At 60.2% G+C, this 19,482-nt stretch overlaps 2 protein-coding genes across 2 annotated transcripts; one reads left to right on the top strand and one right to left on the bottom strand.

Annotated features, from left to right (window-relative positions):
* The first annotated feature begins 3,545 nt into the window (after window positions 1-3,545).
* C1QTNF12 (C1q and TNF related 12) lies at window positions 3,546-7,561 on the top strand. The gene is made up of 8 exons (XM_079110464.1): window positions 3,546-3,847; window positions 5,298-5,414; window positions 5,529-5,613; window positions 5,703-5,854; window positions 6,382-6,490; window positions 6,731-6,821; window positions 6,925-7,003; window positions 7,251-7,561. The coding sequence occupies exons 1-8, from the start codon at window positions 3,677-3,679 to the stop codon at window positions 7,347-7,349; spliced, it is 903 nt and encodes a 300-aa protein (XP_078966590.1). The 5' UTR covers window positions 3,546-3,676; the 3' UTR covers window positions 7,350-7,561.
* Window positions 7,562-16,301: 8,740 nt separating this feature from the next.
* Window positions 16,302-17,816, bottom strand: B3GALT6 (beta-1,3-galactosyltransferase 6). The gene has a single exon (XM_079150939.1). The coding sequence runs from the start codon at window positions 17,762-17,764 to the stop codon at window positions 16,793-16,795; it is 972 nt and encodes a 323-aa protein (XP_079007065.1). The 5' UTR covers window positions 17,765-17,816; the 3' UTR covers window positions 16,302-16,792.
* Between the last annotated feature and the right edge of the window lie 1,666 nt (window positions 17,817-19,482).

Raw genomic sequence — 19,482 nt, 5'->3', positions numbered from 1 at the left:
TGTTCTTGGTGGAGCTCTGGACTCCTCAGCAGCAAGGGCTGGAGGCTGGGGTAGGGCCTGCGCTGTGGCACTATCCCAAGTGGTAGAGCCAGTCGGCGGGCCAGTGACAGCGTGGATGGGGATCCAGGAGAGAAGAGATTTGACTCATCATAAAAATGTGTTTGTGGTCAGTTAGAGTGAATCAAATTCCTTCTGGAAAGTACTTCATTTTTTTGTCCAGGTAAAAGAATCTGCTTGCTTTGTGGCCACTAGGTGTCGCCCTTTACTTGGAGCAGCCTCTGAGAATGGCGGGCAGCTAGCTGGGTGGTTGGCCTGTTGGACCACCAGCCTCTCTGGGTGTCTGCAGAACTTTTTCTCTGAATTTTTCATGCCCAGTTGGCAGAAGCTTGTCCTACTGCACCACTCAGTGGAGACCTGTGGCCCTCTGGGTGGGTTCTGTGCACTATGGAACCCTCGTACTCGGTCCAAGTTCTCTCTCGGTCCAAGTTCTCTCTCGTACCTTAACGGTGGGCCACGCTGTCCTTCCCAGTTGAGCACGTCAGATGTTGGCTCTTCCAGGTCATGTAAGGGGCGCTGCTCTGGGAGGACACATGGGTTTAGTGCCGAAGCTGGCGTGGTCTCTGACCTTTCTGACATTTGTGTCTAACAACTCCGGCTGCACTGAATGTTGTGAAGATGTGTCATGCTGTTCAGGAAAACTGACATCTGAGGGGCATTGATGGAACCAGCCGTGCTGTCCAGTGGCGGATATGGCCTCCAGTCCACCATTCACCACTGGGTCCCCACTGAGGCCCACAGACCAGCCTTGTTCCAGAGGCAAGTGGCAGAGCTGAAGCACAGCCTGCATGCTTGACTCTGGCTTGCTTTATGGTCAGTTTATTTAAAATTGCTCTGGATTTACCACTTGTGTGTATTTGACTCACCTTTATGAGAAAAAATCTTGCATTATGCCTCTGTTCCTGAATTTCATACTGTCTGTGTCTGTGTTGGTGGAGACTCCTGTCCTTGCTCGGCAGCCTCAGGCCTGTAGGTGGGGTCTGTGGGATCATACCTGCCTGGCCTGGGGACAGTAAGTGTTGCCACCTGAAGGTGAGTCTTGGTGGCAATGTCGTGCTGCTGGGACCCTGGCCTGCCTGCTGGAACTGAGGTCCAGAAGCTATCTGTGCAAGGTCCTGGGGGGTGAAGCACACTCTCTCCTTTGCTGGGAGCCAGTCCAGGCCTAGTCCATGGCCTGCTTTAAGGGCACGTCTGTGACCACTGGCACTGGTTCCAAATCCTTGATGTTTCCTGGGGCTCTTGGAAGACTGGATGTAACCAGATTTAGAGTTTATCTAACATGTTATTTTCTGTTATGTGAGATCTCAACTTTTAACAGCCCTTGGTCAGTCATGGAGACAAACCCTGTGGTACCCATGGCTTGTTGCCTGCACTGGCCTCAAATAAAAGGTGACCTTTGTCCTGTTGGACCAGGCGTGTCTGGCCTCTTTTCCATGTTGCCCTTCCTGGAAGGAGTCTGTGGGTGCCCTTGATTGCCACCCATGGAAGACCTTCCTGGTGCAAAAGAGAGAAGAGCCCCTCAAAGCTTACTGTCCATGGGCACTGGAAGAAGCACTTTGCACTTTGCTCCTCCACTGGCCTCCTGCTGGTCCCCTAGGAAAATTCTCCCAGGCCAGCCGTTGGGGATTTCACCACAGAGCTCAGAGCGTGAGAGGGAGCACCCTCTCTCTGCATCCAGCTGGTGGGCAGCCAGCAGGGAGTCCTGTGTTTCTCTAGGGCTTGGGGAGTCTAGGTTTGAGGCTGAGCCCCTCTCCTGGGGCAGCTTGAAGCTGTAGCCTAGATCCATGGGAGGGAGGGGGTACAGTGCACATGACCCCATGAAGTGGGGAGGATCTTTTGGTCCCTGCCAGATAGTGTTGAGGGATAGGACGCTGAAGCCAGAGAACTAGCGACTTATATGGGGCCCATCCCTTGGTTCCAGGCTCCTGGAACCAAGTGAAGTCTGCTGTGGTGCCTTACTGCCACAGGCCTGTGTCTAGCCACCCAACCTTTCCCCTCTGCCCATGTGCAGCCTGCACAACAGAGCTGGAGTTCCAGTGCCAGTTAACTCTGCCTTCAGGCACAGAAGGGTTAATCCCCCAGGATGCAGATGACCCAGAACAGCAGGGTCTGACCTGTGAAGAGGGGTCTGGCAGCCCTGGGTGGGGACTCCAGGATTGAGGTACTTGCCCACTCCAAGCCTGGATCCTGAGCATGCTGGGTGCGAATCACATCTAGGGGTCCACGTGCTGGGGTTCTGGATGGGGTGCGTGTGGGAATGCATGTGGGCTGTGTGCACTTTAACCACCCCCCCCCCCCCATCATGGCAATGGTTCATCAGCAGACAGGAGGGCTGGTATTACTTCCTGAGGGGTGGAGTCTTCAGCATTGTGCTTGAGAGATGCCAAATTGGTCTCTGCTGTCCCTGGAGGTCACCCTTCTGCCTGAGAGCAAGAGGGTGAGGGTGGATACTTCCCTCACACCCTCCCCACCCAGCTCCACCTTGCACAGCTCTTCAGGGGGCCTGTGAGGCTGGGCCTCCTGTCTGGTCTACTTTCACCTTGTCTGGGTCAGTTAGCTGGGGAGGGTGGCGTGCTCTGTGCTAGGCAGGTACCAGGACCAGGACCTCTAGGGCCAGGGTGCCCACCTCATGCTAGGATGGAACCACAGTTCCTTGTGGGCCAGCCTCAGAGGTCCCCCTCACTTCACTGAGCCCAAAGGGCCTGTGGGCATGACCTGGCCCCGAAGACCTGCGGCCTCAGCCTGGAGGTAGAAATCTGGTAGAAGGAAATCTTGCTGGCCAAAGGCCTGTGGAGGGAAGGTCTCACCCTTGTGCTGAACTCTGAAAGGTGTGGGGGCTCTGCTGGCACCAGCGGGCAAGCAGTAAGGGTCAGACCTGCACCCCACAGAGGGAGTGGGCTGAGTAACCGGGATCACCAGCCTCTCTGCTCTGCTCCTGCCTTGAGGCCAGTGGGTCCTTCCTATGGGCCTCTCCTCCCCTTCCTATGGGGGAAGCGCCCCCAGCCAGCTATCCCCTTGGCAGGGGGCGGAGCGAGGGGTGAGGGGCTGGGGTTCTGTACCCAAGGTCACTCGTGGCCATGACCTGAGGGGGTGGGTGTGAGAGATGCCAGAGGTTAATGTAAACAACCTCCCCTCAGCTGGGATGGGGATCCTCCTGGGAAGGGGTGAGAGTCACGGTGGGGCTGTTTCCAAAGGACTAGACAGCCTGGGCGAGCAGGCCCCAGTCCTCCACAGCCCCTGCACCTTAGGGGCAGGAGGCGGTGGTCAGTGAGGGTCCCGCCCCCTGCCCCGCCCCGCCCCGCCCCGCCCCACCCGCCGCCGTCGGGGCGCGGAGCAGACAGTTCCAGTGAGAGTCCTCCCCCGGGAGCCTGGAGGTCTGCGGGGTGGGGGTCCGTTTGGCGGCGGAGCGCGCCCAGGAGGATACTGCGCGAGGGTAGCCGGCGCCGGCCTCGAGGGGACGGAGGTCATCCGGCTCTTACTTGCCCCGCAGACTTGCACTGCCGGCGGCCAGGCGCGCCCCTGGGCCTCGCCCCCGAACGGGGACTCAGAGCTCCACCGCCCCCATGAGAGCGCCTGGCCGCCAGGGCTCGAGGTGCTGAGCCACTGCCCGCATCGAGCCATGCGGCGCTGGGCCTGGGCCATGGTCCTGGCCCTCCTCTGGCCACAGCTTGCGTTGCTCAGGGGAGTCGGGGCGCGGCGGGAGCCTAGGAGGCAGCGGCAGCTGGTCCAGCGCACCGAGGCCCCGAACGCCACCGCGTCTGACAGCGAGGGTCTGCCCGGCTCCCCCAAGGTAAGCACAGGCTGGGCGCATGTGGTGCACAGGGGCGGCTTAGGGACTGGGGTCATCGGGCGCCCTTCCAGACTGCCCCACCCTCTCTGCCTCTAGGTTGCCCTTGTCTTGGTGGGGTCCGCTGCAGCCCAGACTGGAACCCCAGTCTGGGGAGCCCTACTTCTGCACAGCAGCCAGCCCCTCAGCCCCCTTGGGCCTGGGGAGGGATTGAGGGAAGAGAGGAACTAATCAAGGGGCAGGGTGCCGGGCTGTGGGGTGATACCATTAAATCTTTGCAGCCCCAGGACCCGTCCTTTGGCCAACCCCACATTAGTTGCAATTGCTAATTCAGGCAGGGGTGAGGGTAGAGAGCATGACCCTCCACAGCTCCTAAGGTTGGAGACCCCAGACCTCTGTGTTTCCTGGGGATTCTGTGTGGTCAACAGCCACCTGTGAAGTACCCTGTCCTTGGAGTCCCCAGGACTGGCAGAGGATCTCAGTGCACAAACCTTGGGCTTCCTGCTGTCATTGGTGGCAGTTATCTGCCTGCCCAGGGCTGTTCCTGCAGAGAAAGGTCAGGGGAGTCTCGGAACTGACCAGCAGGAGGGACCTTTGTGGCGGTCCCCAGGCTGTGTGAGAGCTCCCCAGATGTCCCTGCTCTTCCTGGGGAGATAGGCTTGTTTCCACCTGCTCCCTACAGCCTCTGCCCTTGACCCAGATCCAGATGTGACTCGGTACGTAGCCCCCAGGACCTTGCTCCATACCTTGGTCCTTGGTCCTTGCATTGAGGGGACAAATAAATACTAGATGTTTCAGGATTAGGGTGCATTCTCTCCCTGGGTGAGGAATCCCACCCTGCCTGAAGGGACTCCAGTTAGCAGACAGGACCTATCTGGTGGGGTCGGGGCTAGGGCCCACTTCAGGACTGGACCCTGCCCTGGGTCAGGACCCCTGGCTCACTTGCCTTCTGAGTGTAGCTCCCCTGGAGTGACCAGGCTTTCTCTTGGCCAGGCCAGCAGTGCCCTGCTTCTGTTCAGGTCATGCCCCTCCTGCTAGCCTGGTTGTCCACACATGTCCCATCCTCCCTGAGCCAGGACTGGTCCTCACTGGCCACCCTCTTCCCAGCCCACAGCCTTCTGTCTGACCTCCCCATACATACACACCATGTCCAGGGCCCAAGGTGTCATGGGCCCTCCCACAAAGGCCCAAGATGCCTGGGCATCGTGCCTGGGCTTCCACAGAGGCCCTGTCCCTGTCCTGCCTGTGTCCCACCCATCAGGACGTCAGGTTCTGGTCCCTGGGGTGGCGCATCCCACTGGTCTTCTGGCTTTGTGCCCCCAAGGCAGTTTCTTATGTGCCTGCGGTCACCCAATGACCTGAGGTCCCCTGCTCTCTGTGGGGCACAGTGGGATGGGCAGGAACCAGAGGGGTCAGGTGGTCATTGCCTAGCCCTGACCCCCTGGCTCTTTAGCCACAGGAGGCCTCAGGGCCTGAGTTCTCAGATGCTCACAAGACGTGGCTGAACTTTGTCCGACGGCCAGATGACAATTCCTCCAAGAAGCGATGTCGAGGCCGAGACAAGAAGTCGGTGAGTGCCTGGGCTGCGGTCGGCTGGCCCTCCTGGGGTCCTCCAGGGGGTGCGAGCCCAGGGCAGGGTGGCTCTAGCTCCTACTGGGACCCTCACTTTCTCTGCCTCTCCCAGCAAGGCCTCTTGAGTCCCCCGGGACCCCCCGGCCTAGAAGTCGCTCCGGCGGCCCTGCTTCAGGAGTTCAAGGACATGCTGAAGGGTGAGGCTGACCCTGCAACGCCTCTCCAGGCCCAGGAGGCCCCCACAGGGCCGTCAGGGGCCTCACCCAAGTTGCCCTCCTCCCCACAGAGGCCACAGAACGGCAGTTCTCATCATGGCCAGACATGCCACTGCCCCACGGGTCTGGCCTGCAGCTGATGGTTGAGGCCTTTCACTGCCGGCTGAAGAGCCCGGTGCTGGTAGACAAGAAGACCCTGGTAGAACTGCAGGGCTTCCAGGCCGTGAGTGGGCATGTGGGCCAGGACTGGTTCTGACACCTGGGGCACCCACTGTGCGTCTCATGCACCAAGAGGGGTCCATGGGGCAGGATGTGGAGGATGTGGAGTGGGGCCCCTACAGGTGAACGGGCCCATGGACACAACTGGGCAGTTTCTGGGCACATGTACACATTGAGGGTCTCGGGGAGCCCATGCAGTGGGCAGGGATGGCCTTGGTCAAGGTTAGGAGGCCCAGTGTGCCCAGACTCCACCTTGCACCAGGACTCGGGCAGGGCTGGGGTGACCAGGGAGCAGAAAGCCCTCCACTGTGGGGTTCTTGGGTCCATATCCACTCTTTGGGACCTGGATTCTGTGCCGTGAAACACAGGTGGGTGTGGATGCAGCTCCTCTGTCCTGCCCCCCCCCCCCCCCCCCCCCCGACGAGAACTGCTGGGTCAATGACTGTTGGTGGCGGGTGTTTCCCCCTGGTGGGGTGTGCAGGGTGAAGGTCCAGGCCCTGCAGCCAGCCACTCACCCACTGTCCCTTACAGCCCACTGCCCAGGGTGTCTTCCTGCGGGGGTCTGGCCTGAGCCTGGCCTCAGGCCGATTCACAGCTCCAGTCTCCGCCATCTTCCAGTTTTCGGCCAGCCTGCACGTGGGTGAGCCAGACTGGGCCATGCGTGTGCAGCGAGGGGCGGGGTGGGTCATACCTCACGGTGGACTCCCGACACTGCGGGACCATCAGATATGCTACCTGCCCCCTTTGGGCCCTGAGCCTGTGAGGAGGTCACTGCCTTGCTCTGGGGCCACACACTCCCTTCCCTCAGCCCCAGCAGTCACTTGGGCTCTGCCCTCAGGCTGTGTGTCTCGAAGCCTCTCTCCTGCCACTGTCTCCACAGACCACAGTGAGCTGCAGGGCAGGGCCCGGCTGCGGGCACGGGACACTGTGCGTGTCCTCATCTGCATCGAGTCCCTGTGTCACCGCCACACGTGAGTCCACCAGTCCCTGGGGTCCACCTTTGGGGCTGGGATCTCAGGCGAGCATTGTGAGGGTATCTGGGCCTTCACCCTCACCCTGTGGTGCTGTGCCTAGGTCCCTAGAGGCCATCTCGGGCCTGGAGAGCAACAGCAGGGTCTTCACGGCACAGGTGCAGGGGCTGCTGCAGCTACAGGTGAGGGTGGCACCCAGACTCAGGTCACAGGTGGCTGGGTTCAGGGCCAGGGCCTGACAGCCCAGTGGGAGTCATGCAGGACCCTGGGCCTCGAGGCCTAGGAGGGCACAGCCTGGTGGCCCAGCTCATAGGTGTGTGGATGGTTGTTCATCTGGGCTGGGCCTCGGCCCCAGGTGCTCTTCCTATATGGGGGAGGCCATGGGATCAGAGAACCCACAGGTAGTGATGCCCACCATGGTGCCTGCAGGCTGGGCAGTACGCCTCTGTGTTCGTGGACAACGGCTCTGGGGTGGTCCTCACCATCCAGAGTGGCTCCAGCTTCTCTGGGCTGCTTCTGGGTACCTGAGGGTGCAGAAGGAGCACCGTGTGAGGATCCATCAGTGCCCCCCCCCCCCCGCCCCAGGAAGGAAGTGGAAAGACCCGCAGTGGATTTCTACAGTCATAGCAATAAAAGCCCCATCCTCTGTTGCCTTGGGGTGCTGCCTGGTCACTGTGTTGGTGGAGGTGGGCGGGTGACCATGGTCTGCATGATGTGTGCATGCAGCCCTGGAGCATGGAACGTGGACTAGGGGCTGATGAGCTCCCCCTCACACAGCCTCCAGGCTCTCCTGCCTTTGGAGGGCGGTCGCAGGAGCAGCCAGGTCTCCTGGCAGGTCCTGCTGAGTGACCAGGACAGATGTCTGTGTAGGTCCCCGCCCATGGCCTGGGACAGCCTTTCCCAGGGTCTCTGCAACCTTAGCGGGCAGCAGGCTGTGGTACCCTGGACCTGTTTGGCCGCAGGGCCCCGGAAGCCTCTGGTTGGTGAGGAGGCCTGTGGAAGGGCAAGCAGCTACTCTGGGGGCTGCATCCTGTGGGGAGAGAGCATTCAAGCCTGTGCAGGCTGTGGGTGGGACTGTTCGTGCATGTGCAGGCCCCACTTGTGCAAGCCAAGGACACCTGTGGGCCCAGGTGTGCTCAGCCACTGTGTGGACTGGGGAAGGTTGCCCGTCTGAGACAGGAGAGGGACCAGCAGGCAGGCACCCGCTTCTTACCACCTTCCCCAGTGATGGCCTCCACATCCCAGAGACCAGGGGCTGTGGAAGTAGCTAGAGTGAGCTGGGCAGAGCAGCCCATGTGCTGCAGCCCTTGAGGCAGGAGCTGGTGACAAGTCCCTGGTTTCAGGTTGTGGGCTTGGGGCCACCCCTTTTTGGCTCTGGGAAACTCAGACCTAAGAATGTAAATTGACCTCAGGATGCCCTGGCTGCAGGCTGGAGCCAAACTGCCGAGATGCACTCTGGTCAGCACCCAGGCCCTCATCAGGTGCCCAAGGAGGGGCGAGAAGGGTCTCCCCCTAGGGTCATCTCCCAGAGTCAGGGTGGGATGTAGCCAGAGGCGAAGGGGTGTGTCTGCAGGCTCCGGGCAGGTTGCGAGGTGTAGCAGTAGTCTGGAAGAGTCGGAGCCCAAGGCTTTGCCCCTCCCCTGGGGACCTTGACCCATCTGGGGAACAAAGGAGGGCCCCTCCCTGAGGCCTGCCCTGCAGTGGAAAGGCTGACCCAGCCAGGCATTGAAGCGGTGCAGAGCAGGCTTGTCCACTGACCCGTCCCCACCTCTCTCCCTGGTCCCCCCAGGGTGGCGTCAGGGGCTGGGGCTGTCTGGAGGGATCTCTGCTTCACTGCGGCTGTTGCCACCAGATCTGGTGGGATGTCCCTACAGCCTTCAAGGGCCAGTGTGGAGCACCCCTGTGTCGTCCCCCACCAAGGAGGCTGGGAAGGGAGGGGCACATGGTGGGCCCAGGCTTGGGGCAGGTGACTGTCCCCGCCCCAAGTTCCCAATTCCTGAGGTCCTGCTGAGTCACAGGAGCCCAGGCGAGACAACCAGACTTGGGAGCGCCCCCACACTGCTGTCCACACACTCGCTGGCACAGCCTGCCTCCCTGGGCCAAGGCGGCACTCTGGGGTCTCACTGACCACAGGGAGAAGGGTCACACTGAAAGTACCGTGAGCAGGCCCATGGAGGCACTGAGGATTAAGGCCCTGGGAGGAGGCAGAGCAGGCCTTAGGGAGGGGCCTGGTCATGGTGTGTCCTGTGTCCAGGCTGCAGTGCCATGAGTCGCAGAGCCCTGGGCCGTAGACACCCCACGTGCATCTGGTTACCAGGGGCTCCTGCCAACCCAGCCTGAACTGTGTCCCTCCCTTCTCTGCTCTGCTGGGAGCAGCAGCCCCACCCTGTGCGGAGCAAGCTGGGGCCAGAGGCCAGCCTCCCAGGACGGTGGGTTGCCTGGACCTGACTGCACCTGATGGGGGGGTCTCCCTGACCTCTACACAGTGGCCAACTCTCCCACTGCCCCGCTCTGGGCCGTGGGTCCTCTTGACCACAGTGGCTGTGACGTCCAAAATGGGAGCCCCAGAGAATGGGACCCAGGGCCCCACAGAGGGAGGCAGACAGAGAGACAAGGGGATGAGAGATGAGGAGACACTGAAGCGGGGGCCAGCACTGCAGAGCTGTGCTTGGGCAGGTGGCCAGGCTGAGGTGGGCCCCCCTCTCAGCGCCCGGCTCCACCTGCATCCGTCTGTCTCCTCTTCCTCCCCCTTCCTGCCCCTAATCGGAGGTCATTAGCCACTTAGCTGTAATTCCCCTGGAATGTGCTGTCTCCAGCAGAGCCCCCATGGCTGGGGGCCTGGAACAAGGGAGTAGGTGGCTGGAGTGGGGTGGGTGGCTGCAGAAGAGGGTCCAGACCCCAGCCCTGGATGGATCACGCTGTCAACATGGATCGACTCCAGTGGCCCAGCTCCCACTTACACTCTGCTGTCTCACCTGTGCCCTGGTGCCCTGGAGGTGGAGAAGAGACACCTGCCATGCCCACCCAGTCTGAGCATGGCGTCCCCTGGGATGTGGGCCAGCGGCGCTGCTACTGCTGGGGCTCTTTTGGTGCTGCAGCTCAGGAATGATTTCTCCCTGCCCAGACTCCCATCTTGGAGCTGTGCTGTGGTGTGGCCCAAGTGTCTGGCTGCTTCCCAGCCTCAGAGCAGAGCGGAGCAGAACTAGAGCAGCCAGTGCAGTGCTGGATGGCCTCAGTTTGACCCTTGACCCCAGGCCCTGCCCCAGAGCAGTGGGAGGCTCTAGGTGGCCTTGCTGAACCCTCCACTAGTCCTGACTTCCCAGAACCTTGGTCTGACCCTGTGGCAGCTGAGGGCTCCTCACTGTTCTGGGAGGGGCTGTGTCCATCGCCAGAGAGCTTCTCATCCAGTACCTTCAGCCTTGAGATGAGACTCTGGCTTGGTCTGGGGCCACAGTCTGGCTGCAGGAGTGACCCTCCTGGCATCCAGGCCCACCCCTCAGTGTTGGGTCAGAGCCTGTCCAGCCCTTGGTGCGCTGTCCCAAGTGTAAGCACAAACAGGAATGTGGCCCTTATGCTCACGGTGGAAGGGTGCCCTGGGGCTGGAACCAGGAGTGGGGAGGGGTGGGCAAGGAGGCTGTGCTTCAGCCCTGAGCCCACCTGTCAGATGCAGGCAGCTTTGCCAGTGCCAACCCCCATTCGCATCTGCACCTGGTCCCATCTGGAGGCTGGGCGTGTAGATGCTGACACCCGATGCTGACCAGTTCTGGAGGGCCCTGGGTGTGGGCTTGGGGTGCAGCAAACAGGCTAGCCCTTTGAAAAGTCTGCTCCTGAGGCCCTTGGGCTGCCTGTCCCCTACTGGTGTATCAGCCAGGGCCCTGGACCTGGACCACTTGGTCTGACACATCACCCAGGCAGAGGACCGAGAATGGCCTGTGCCTCTCCAGTCACTCTCCTGGGTGCCTATGTCGACAGTTGAGTGTCCACATGGATGACATCAGGAACCCGTGGGTGTGTGTCATTGTCCCTATACAGGTGCCCCTGAATGTCTGTGCAGGTGGAGTGTGAGGGTCTCTGTTTCCATAGGTCTCCACTCTGAGACTAGGGCTTGCACCACCAGGCTCTGTGCAGCAATCACTGGGCAGGTTTCAGAGGAGTCTTGAGCTCAGAGGTGGTCCTGGGTACCAGGGAGACCCAGTGCCTTGAACAGAGATGACTGGTGGTCCAGGGTAGGGAGGTGTTACTGCCGGAGCCTCAAGCTGGCTCATGTCAGAGCTGCCCTAGCATTTGACACTCCCTGGCTCGGGGAGCTTGGTGAAAGGGTCAAGAGAGGGGGCTTCCCACCCTCTCCTAGTGCCTTGTCCTGGGGAGAAGCCCCTTGGGTGGCAGCAGGAACCTCTGGTCAATCTGATACCGCTGTTCACTGGTGATGAGTTCTGCTCCTTCTAATGTTGAAGATTGAACACTAGAGAAGCACGCCAAGGCAAGCGTATTAAGCAGGTTTTATTTAAAGCTAATAATACAGACTTCTCCCAGCAGGAAGAAGGGGGCCATGACTGATGTTCTAAAGTCCCAAGGAGTGAGCTCACCTACATCTTTTATAGGTTAAGGTCTCTTGTTCTCCAGTTCTCTCCCTGCTTATCTCTCCTTCCTGCCTATGTGACTAGGCCTGGTTTGCATTAAGTGAGAAGCCATGGGCAGGGGGAGGGCCAAGGTGATTCAGGCAGGTAAGGGCCCAGGGGGCACCAATTAGCAGCCCCTTGCTTGCAGTCCTTGATAAAGGCAGGTAGATTTGGTAATCAATTGGCTCTGGAGATCCTTGACATTCCATTCTTCCAGGGCAGTTTCCAACTGCCAGAGGCAGATGGCTTTATGGCTTCATTTCCTCAATTGACCCGATCCCCTATTTCTACACTAACTACCTGTCCTTAATTCTGGCCTCAATTTATGGACTCTATCCTGCCAGAAGAGCACTGGCCACAGACTGGTGTGGTCAGCAGGCCCTGGTGGACTGGAGCTGTGAGCAGAACACCGTGAGCCAGCAGTGTCCCAGGGTTCACTGACTGGGCTCCCAGGTCAGGCCACTGCCCCAGGCAGGATCTCATGGCCTGGGCATCCAGCAGTCTGGGGTCTCTTGCAGCCTGGCCCTTGGGCTGGGAAGCAGTGTAGGTATAGGAAACATGCCCCTGGCCTGCCAGCATGGTGCCACCATGGGCATGCCTGTCCACCTGCGTGTCTGATGGTTGTTTGGGTGGGCCTGGTGTGGGGGGCTTGGGGACAAAGGGTCTTTGGGAGAATTTAGGGCACTGCCCCTCCCGTGGGGCAGTGACTCATGGGTTCTTTGGGTATAACTCAGTGTTGCAACAGCTGGAGTGTCAGACACATGGCCTGGCCTGGCAGGGCCCCTGCCTTTGCCTGCACCCACAACCTCAGCCTGCCCTGCTGGACCTAGTGTGTAAGGTGGCTACCAGGGCAGAGCCAACAGGAAGTTGGGGTTGGAGGCCCAGCCAGCTCCTGTCCCCAGTGAAGTGTTTCCACAAGCTCCACTAATTTCCCCAAGCTGGCGTCCACCTCTAGCCCTACCATACCCTTCTCTGAAGGCCTCTAGGCCCACAGATCCACATCAGCCCCAAGGGCTCCCTCAGCAGCAGGATGCACTGAGGCCTGACTCTTGGACACACTTCCAGACAGCTGTGTGTGGTTCTTCCTCTGTGGTTGGAGGGAGCCTTGTTCTTGATCCTCTGTCACTGCCCACAGGGACTTGAGCTGGCATTGGCCATCCATCATGTCACTCCCTCTGGGGATGAGAGGTGGGTGGCTGGGCATGTGGGGCCCCTCACTGGAGGCCAGGCCAGCTGAGACCTTCAGACGCCACTATGGGGAGGGCTAGGGCTTGGGTCACCTCCCCCTTGGGTCACAGGCTAGGTTAGGCCCCAGGACAGTGGGAGATGGAGCTGGACATGGGCCCTGCTTGGGCTTCTGCACTCAGAGGGTCAGCTCTGCTTGCAGTGTTCACTGTGGAGAATAGAGATGGCCACAACCACACTCTATGGCTCCTGGTTGTGCTGCAGCCTCACGCAGCATCTGGCTCCAGGGCCATCTGAGCTGGGACAGGGCTACACAGTGTTGCTGGCCAACTCTGGCCGTGGGCCTCCTCTGTGACCCCATCAGAGCTGGGTGCCCAGCCCCAGCTCAGGGGACGCTGCTGAGGCCATGCTGCACGTCTCACTGGTGGCTAGGCCAGTGCAGAGGTCTGAGGCTGGCAGTGCAGAGGGGAGTTCAGGGGAACTGGCCTTCTGAATTCTTCTACATCTGCCTTCCCTGACTTTTCCCCACAGTGCCCTGGGCTTTGGCCACCCTCCTTGTAAGCCCACCCATTGTGGGGAGGCTCAAGACCCCTGAGGAGGAAGGGGTGAGGAGGTCCAGAGTTGTGCTGGAGGAATTCCAGGCATGTGGGACAGTGCACAGGCCACAGGGAGGAGTTGGGGCATCAGAGGATTGTTTCGATGTTGGGTGGTGTGATTGGTTTGGGGAGCTGAGGGAGGAGGACATTTGTGAGGACAGAGCTGAGGTGAGCCAGCAGTTCCAAAGGAGAGGGGGCAGGTGCCCACAGAGGCCAGTTGATGGTTGAGGGTCAGGAGTGCAGGGCTGCTGGGGTTCCAGGGTCCCAGGAACAGAGACCCCTGGGGGGTTGGGCTATGACCCCTCAAAAGTTCTTCATTTGCTTGAGGATGCTAAAAATCGCCCAGGTCAAGCCTACTGCAAGGTGCGGGAACCAGAGAGCAAGCACCGAAGAGCAAATGAAATGAAAATTGGTCTCAGGGGGCTATCAGCAGCCCAGGGAGCAGGGCTTTGAATGTGCTGCCCTTTCCTCTCTGTTCCTCTGCAGCCCACCCTGGCACCAAGGCTTGTCTGTGACCAGCTGTTCTCTGGGGCCTTGGGCTGGGCAGCTGGACCCAGTGGTTCCACCGATCTCATGATGTGGACACGGTGCCTGGGCAGGTGGGGCTGCTGGAGGAGTGCTAGCTGCCCCCGTCAGACCTGCAGATTCTGAGCTGGGACAGCCAGCCAGAAGTGGAAGGCAGCAGAGGCATGGGCCAGAGCCAGAGGAAAGGCTAGAGACAGGACAGAGGCCTGAGGACAGCATGCCTGCTGGGCCTAGATGGGGAAGACTGGCCTGGTCAGGTGTCCCCAGCAAGTGCCCACAGGGCACCTAGAGCTGGGAGGGATGAACTGTGCTGGTTTGTGAGGGCAAAGCACCTCATACTGGGCAGCTTAAGCAACAGGGCCCAGTTCTGGAGGCCAGAGGACCAAAAATCAAGGCTCAGCAGGCCCTGTCCCCCAGGCCATGGCCTCCCACTGCCTCCTGCGTGCCAGTACCCTGGCAACCCTTGCTTGTGGGAGCGCCCCAGCTGTGGCCACTCCCTGACTTCTCTTCTTGTAAGGACCCGATTCCACTGGATCAGGGCCCCCAGTGACTTCATCTTAACCAACCACATCTGCAAAGACTCTATTTCCAAACAAGGCCCCTTCACAGATATTGGGCGTCAGGATGAGCGTGAACTGGTGAAGTGGGTGGGTGTGCAGGTTCCTGCACTGGACTCCTGGCTTCCTCCAGGCCTTACTCCCAGTTTTGCCTCATTTGGGCTATTCTGAAAAGGTCTGGGTGGATGGGATGCCTTGGGAGGACCCCTCTGCATGTGGGTTCTGCCTGCAGTCACCTCGGGCTAGTCGGAGAGAGAGACAGCTGCAGGTGCCTCCACACCAACATGGGGCAGAAAAGGAATGCTGTCCCCTGAGCCCCCACAAGCATACCCTGAGGTGGCCCAGTGCCCTCTGCTCAAGTGCACACCCTACCTTGCAGGTCTGAGTACCTCAGGCCCTGTGTCTCCCAGGGCTTGACACCACGTCCCCATCCAGTGTCCACTGTGACCTGTCTACAATTCCAGGACCAGGAGAGCAGATGGCCGTGGCCACACAATGCGTGGGGAGGCTTCAGTCGTAGGTCCCAAGTCCTGACACTGTTCTGACACGAGGACGTGGGACGTCAGCCAGGGTAGACTCCATTCTGCTTTAAAACTTGGTGTTAAGTTGGATATAAAGCATCCAACCTTGCAGGTCGAAACCAGCTGCATACTGGCAACTCCACGTGGTTTGTCTGAATCCTAAAGCTCATGACCCTGCCTGCAGGTGTCCACGGTGCCAGTGCCTGGTCTCAGGGATCTTCCTTAAACATTCCCTGAACGTTTGGCAAGCACACGTGCAGATGTTCACACCTGAACTGAGGCCACCTGGGACATCTGTGATGCCTGTGGAGTAGAGTGCGTGACGGGCATGAACTGGTGAAGTGGGTGGAGTGGAGTGCCAGCCCTGCTGAGTCCTGGCTCTGCCCCAGGCCATGTGGTCCTTGGAATCTGCAGCCTCTCCAGGTTCCTCTCCTCACCTGGGTAGTAGAGATAGGCTAGGTGCTCAACTGATTCCAGGGTCCAGACAGGACACCCCAGATGGGAATGGCAGGCAGGGATCTGGGTACTGTGTTATCAACACCCTTGGGGAACTTGCCACCACTTTGGTGGGCAGGGCCCTTCTGCTGCCCTGATTCTTCAAGTCCCATCTAGGAGTGATGTACCAGCGTGTCTTTGTCCTGGCTTCGAGGGCCTGGGGGCTGTCTGGCCTCATGCTCTGGGGTAGGAGATAAGACGATTGCTGGCAACAGACTCCCTTCACTACCTTTCAACAAAATAACCCAATCCTGCACCTGAATTCACAGCCTGAGAACTCCAAAAGCCATTAGGCCACCCAGAGAACCCAGCCCAGACGAGAAGCTGCTCCACCTGCACAGGCTGCACGGGTCACCCATCCGTGTCACCTCATGCAGTGACCAGTGTTCTCTTTTGTGTGGAACCCATGGCCTTGCACACATTAGGTGAGTGCTTCAACATGAGCCATACATACCCCAGCCCCAGCAATCACTTCCCACATCACATAGGTGCACAAAAAGGGGATGGGGGATGCCCAGTGTTGTGGTCCCTGAGTCGGAATACCAGCAGGCGAACCTGGAAAGTCTGGTCAACACTCCGAGGACTCAGATTCCTGAGAATCATGCCGAGTCTGAGCAACTGGGAATCGGAAGGCCTGTGTGGAAGCCTTAAAAGGAAAGTCTGTTAAGAAAGAGACACACTACTGACTTATGTGTAGACTTTTAAGAGAAATGGACGGTTTAAAAATTCTTCTATGTTTAACATACAGTGGCCCAGTCAGCCACTCGAGATGTTGACGGATCAACCCACAAACTCCAAGTTCAGAATAAAAATCTTTTCTTAAATAGTAAAAAAAAAAGAAAGAAAAAAAAAAAAAAAAAGATCTGCACACTGTCTATGAAAAGCTCCCTTCTACACAGACACACCACACTTACAATAGGCCATGGCAACCACGGAGCCATGCTCACCATGAACTCATTCCAGAAACAGATCACAATGCCAGTAAAGCTGGTTAATGTTAGACCAATTCAAATCTCAGACACACATGACAGATAAAGCCCACTAGACACCAGAGTAACCTGTCCAAATAACAGTGACAACTTTGGATGGCAACACAGGTGGGTCTGACACATGGGCCTGCAGGGCAGTTTCTCTGCCCCTTCCAGGTGGACAGCAGGTTGGGAGAGCTGCAGACCCCAGCAGTCAAGGAGGCTCCTCCTGCCTTTACCCAAAGCCAGGCAGCGACTAGGCTGGCCACGTCCAGGGGCAGGAGGAGCCACATTAGGAGGCACCTCCAGGAGTCTCCAAAACCACAAGATGCGCTTGGTTGGGTCCACACGTGTGGCCACAAAGGTGCACAACTTGGGCCCAGCGAGGGGGTGGAAGTGGGGGTGGAGGGGGCTAGGTGCTGTCTGCTGCCACCTGGCTTCCAGTGTCACCAGATGAGCCAGGTACTTCTCGAGGGCCTGGCGGTTTGGTCCGCGTCCCTGGGGCTCAGGGGATGCCCTCCTTCCGCTGACAGCACTGCGAGGGTGGTGCTGACCAGTCGTAGACATAGGAGAGGCGCAGCTGCACCTCGCGCTTGCACAGCCGGCCTTCGCGCAGCAGCGTCTGCTGCTTCTCTAGCATGTCCTCCGGGCTCTGCTTGTGCGTCACCAGGTACTGGTTGCTGCAGCCGCGCGACTTGTACTCGGTGTCGAAGCGCGGGTCGTGCTCCCGCTGTACATCCACCGGAGCCAGCCAGGCGCCCAGAGACACGTCCTCACTGTGCCACGCGCGCAGGTACTCGCGGCTGAGGCGCAGGTAATGCACCAGGTCCGCCGAGAGCACGTAGCCGCCGCCCAGCGCGTAGGGGAGATAGTAGTCACAGAGCTGCCAGGCGGCCTCGCGCCAGCGGCCCCCGGGCTTGATGCGCCCGCGGCCCGAGAAGAAACCCCAGTAGAGGCGGCGGCGGCGCGCGGGTTCGCGAGCTCGCAGCTCGGCCAGCAGCGCGTCCAGCCGAGCGAAGGAGTCGTCGTCTGCCTTGAGAACGAACTCGAAGGCCACGTGCTCGTCCAGCCAGGCCAGCATGGCCAGCACCTTGGCGGTGAGGTTCTCGTAGGCGTCGCGCAGCGCTGGCAGCAGCAACAGGTCCCCGTGCCGCTCCTGCTCGCGCTCCAGGGCGCGCCGCTGCTCGGCGCCCAGGCCGCCGGTACCCACGGCGAAGCGCGCCCACACGTCGCCGGTGCCACCGCGCCGCGCCGCTGACAGCCACGTGCTGCGCACCGCGGTACGGCGCTCGGCGGCACGGGGAGCGCTGGCGACCAGTACGGCCAAGAAGGCGGCGGCGCGGGGCGCGGCGGCGGCATCGGGAGCGGCTCCCTGGGACGCGCACCGCGCCAAATAGAGCAACGCTGCGCTGAAGAGCGCGAGGCCGCCCAGGACCAGTGTCGCCCGGCGCCGCCACGCGCGCCGCAGCAACCTCATCGCGGCGGGGGGCCGCGCCGAATGCGCAGGCGCGGCGCCGAGCGGGCGGCGCGTGGGCCTCCCCTCGGCGCCTACACCCGGCGGCAGGCCGTAGGCGGAAGTCGCCCTGAGGCAGCGTGTCCGGAGGCGCTTGGGTCCGGCTTTCTACCGGGGTGGGGAGGGCGGGACCCCGCCGCTCATCACGTGCCCCCGCATGCTCTTCTCATTGGCTCCCTTGGAGTGGCCGCGCGGGTGCTTCCGCCCGGGGGTAAGATGGCGGCGCCCGCGTCCTCACGGGCCGGACGGCTTGCCCGCCTCTTCCCGGAAGAAAGATGGCGGCGGCCTGAGCCGAGGCGGCTGGCGGCGCGAACGCTCCGCTGCGCTCCGGGACCGGCGCGGGAAGGAGGCGGTGAGTGAGGGCTGCGCCGGCGCAGCGCACGGATGGCGAGGGCGCGTCCGGAGGTCGAGGCGCGCCGTCCGCCCCGGGGCTTGGTCCGCGGGCTGAGGCGGCTCAGCCGGCGTCCTCCTGCCGGCCCGCAGGAAGCCAAGGCCAGGCTGGCTGCCCCGACTCCTGCTGCCACGGTGCGCGTCCACCCGGCGGCGGGGCTCGGAGCCTGGAGCCGAGCGCAGAGCCCCAGACTGCGCCTGGGTCTCCGGGTTCTGGTCGGCGTGAGTGCGCTGCAGCCCGTCCCAGAACCGCGCCGCCCCGCGCCGCTCTCGCTTCCACACCAGCCGCACGCAGAGCGGGACCGAGGGCCCGGCCCGGGAGGCGCCCTGCAGCGCGGTATCCGCGAAGCGGCCGGGACGTGCCGGCTCGGAAGCTGTCCGAGAGCCGAGGCGGATGCGCTGTTTGGGGGTCGGGGTCGACAGATGCGGCCGGACGGCTGTCGCCTCCCCGTGGTGTTCCCGGCTGCTGGTGGCTGCGCGGCTCCTTGTGGGGAAGTGACGCGCGGCGGGGCGAGTGACAGCCTGCTCCCGGCGCGCGGGCGAGTGGGCCCGTTGTGAGCCAGGGTCCGCGTGGGCTCGTGGCACTCGTGGTCATCCGGGTTCCTTTTCTCTAAAACGTCGTGTGGCTACCGGTTTCCACGTGATCCGTCGTGATAAATAGGCTCAAGCCGGGTGTGGTGGTGCCAGGCCTGTCATTCTAGGGGACTGAGGCAGAAGGAGCCAGTTCAAGGGCAGCCTGGGCACCTTACCTCGTCTCAAAAACGATGGAAAGGGCTGGGGACGTAGCTGGGCGGCTCAATCCTCAGTTCCAAAATAATAATAATAATAATAATAATAATATTAATAAAATGAAAAGGGCTGGGGATGTAGCTGGGCGGCTCAATCCTCAGTTCCAAAATAATAATAATAATAATAATAATATTAATAAAATGAAAAGGGCTGGGGACGTAGCTGGGCGGCTCAATCCTCAGTTCCAAAATAATAATAATAATAATAATAATATTAATAAAATGAAAAGGGCTGGGGACGTAGCTGGGCGGCTCAATCCTCAGTTCCAAAATAATAATAATAATAATAATAATAATAATAATAATAATAATAATAATACAATGAAAAGGGCTGGGGATGTAGCTCCGTGGTTCAATCCTCAGTTCCAAAATAATAATAATATTAATAATAATAATGATAATAATAATAATACAATGGAAAGGGCTGGGGATGTAGCTCAGTGGTTCAATCCTCAGTTCCAAAATAATAATAATAGTACAATGGAAAGGGCTGGGGATGTAGCT

Source organism: Sciurus vulgaris, assembly GCF_902686455.1.
Source record: "Sciurus vulgaris genome assembly, chromosome: 1".
NCBI classification, from domain to species: Eukaryota; Metazoa; Chordata; class Mammalia; order Rodentia; family Sciuridae; genus Sciurus; species Sciurus vulgaris.
Note: the sequence above shows the minus strand (reverse complement) of the source record. Positions and strands in the feature narration are given on the sequence as shown.

Coding starts and splice junctions, on each gene's coding strand:
- B3GALT6 (XM_079150939.1), bottom strand. CDS start 17,764: ATGAGGTTGCTGCGGCGCGCGTGGCGGCGCCGGGCGACACTGGTCCTG.
- C1QTNF12 (XM_079110464.1), top strand. CDS start 3,677: ATGCGGCGCTGGGCCTGGGCCATGGTCCTGGCCCTCCTCTGGCCACAG. Junction 5,614..5,702: donor GTTCAAGGACATGCTGAAGG/GTGAGGCTGACC, acceptor TCCTCCCCACAG/AGGCCACAGAACGGCAGTTC. Junction 7,004..7,250: donor AGGGGCTGCTGCAGCTACAG/GTGAGGGTGGCA, acceptor TGGTGCCTGCAG/GCTGGGCAGTACGCCTCTGT.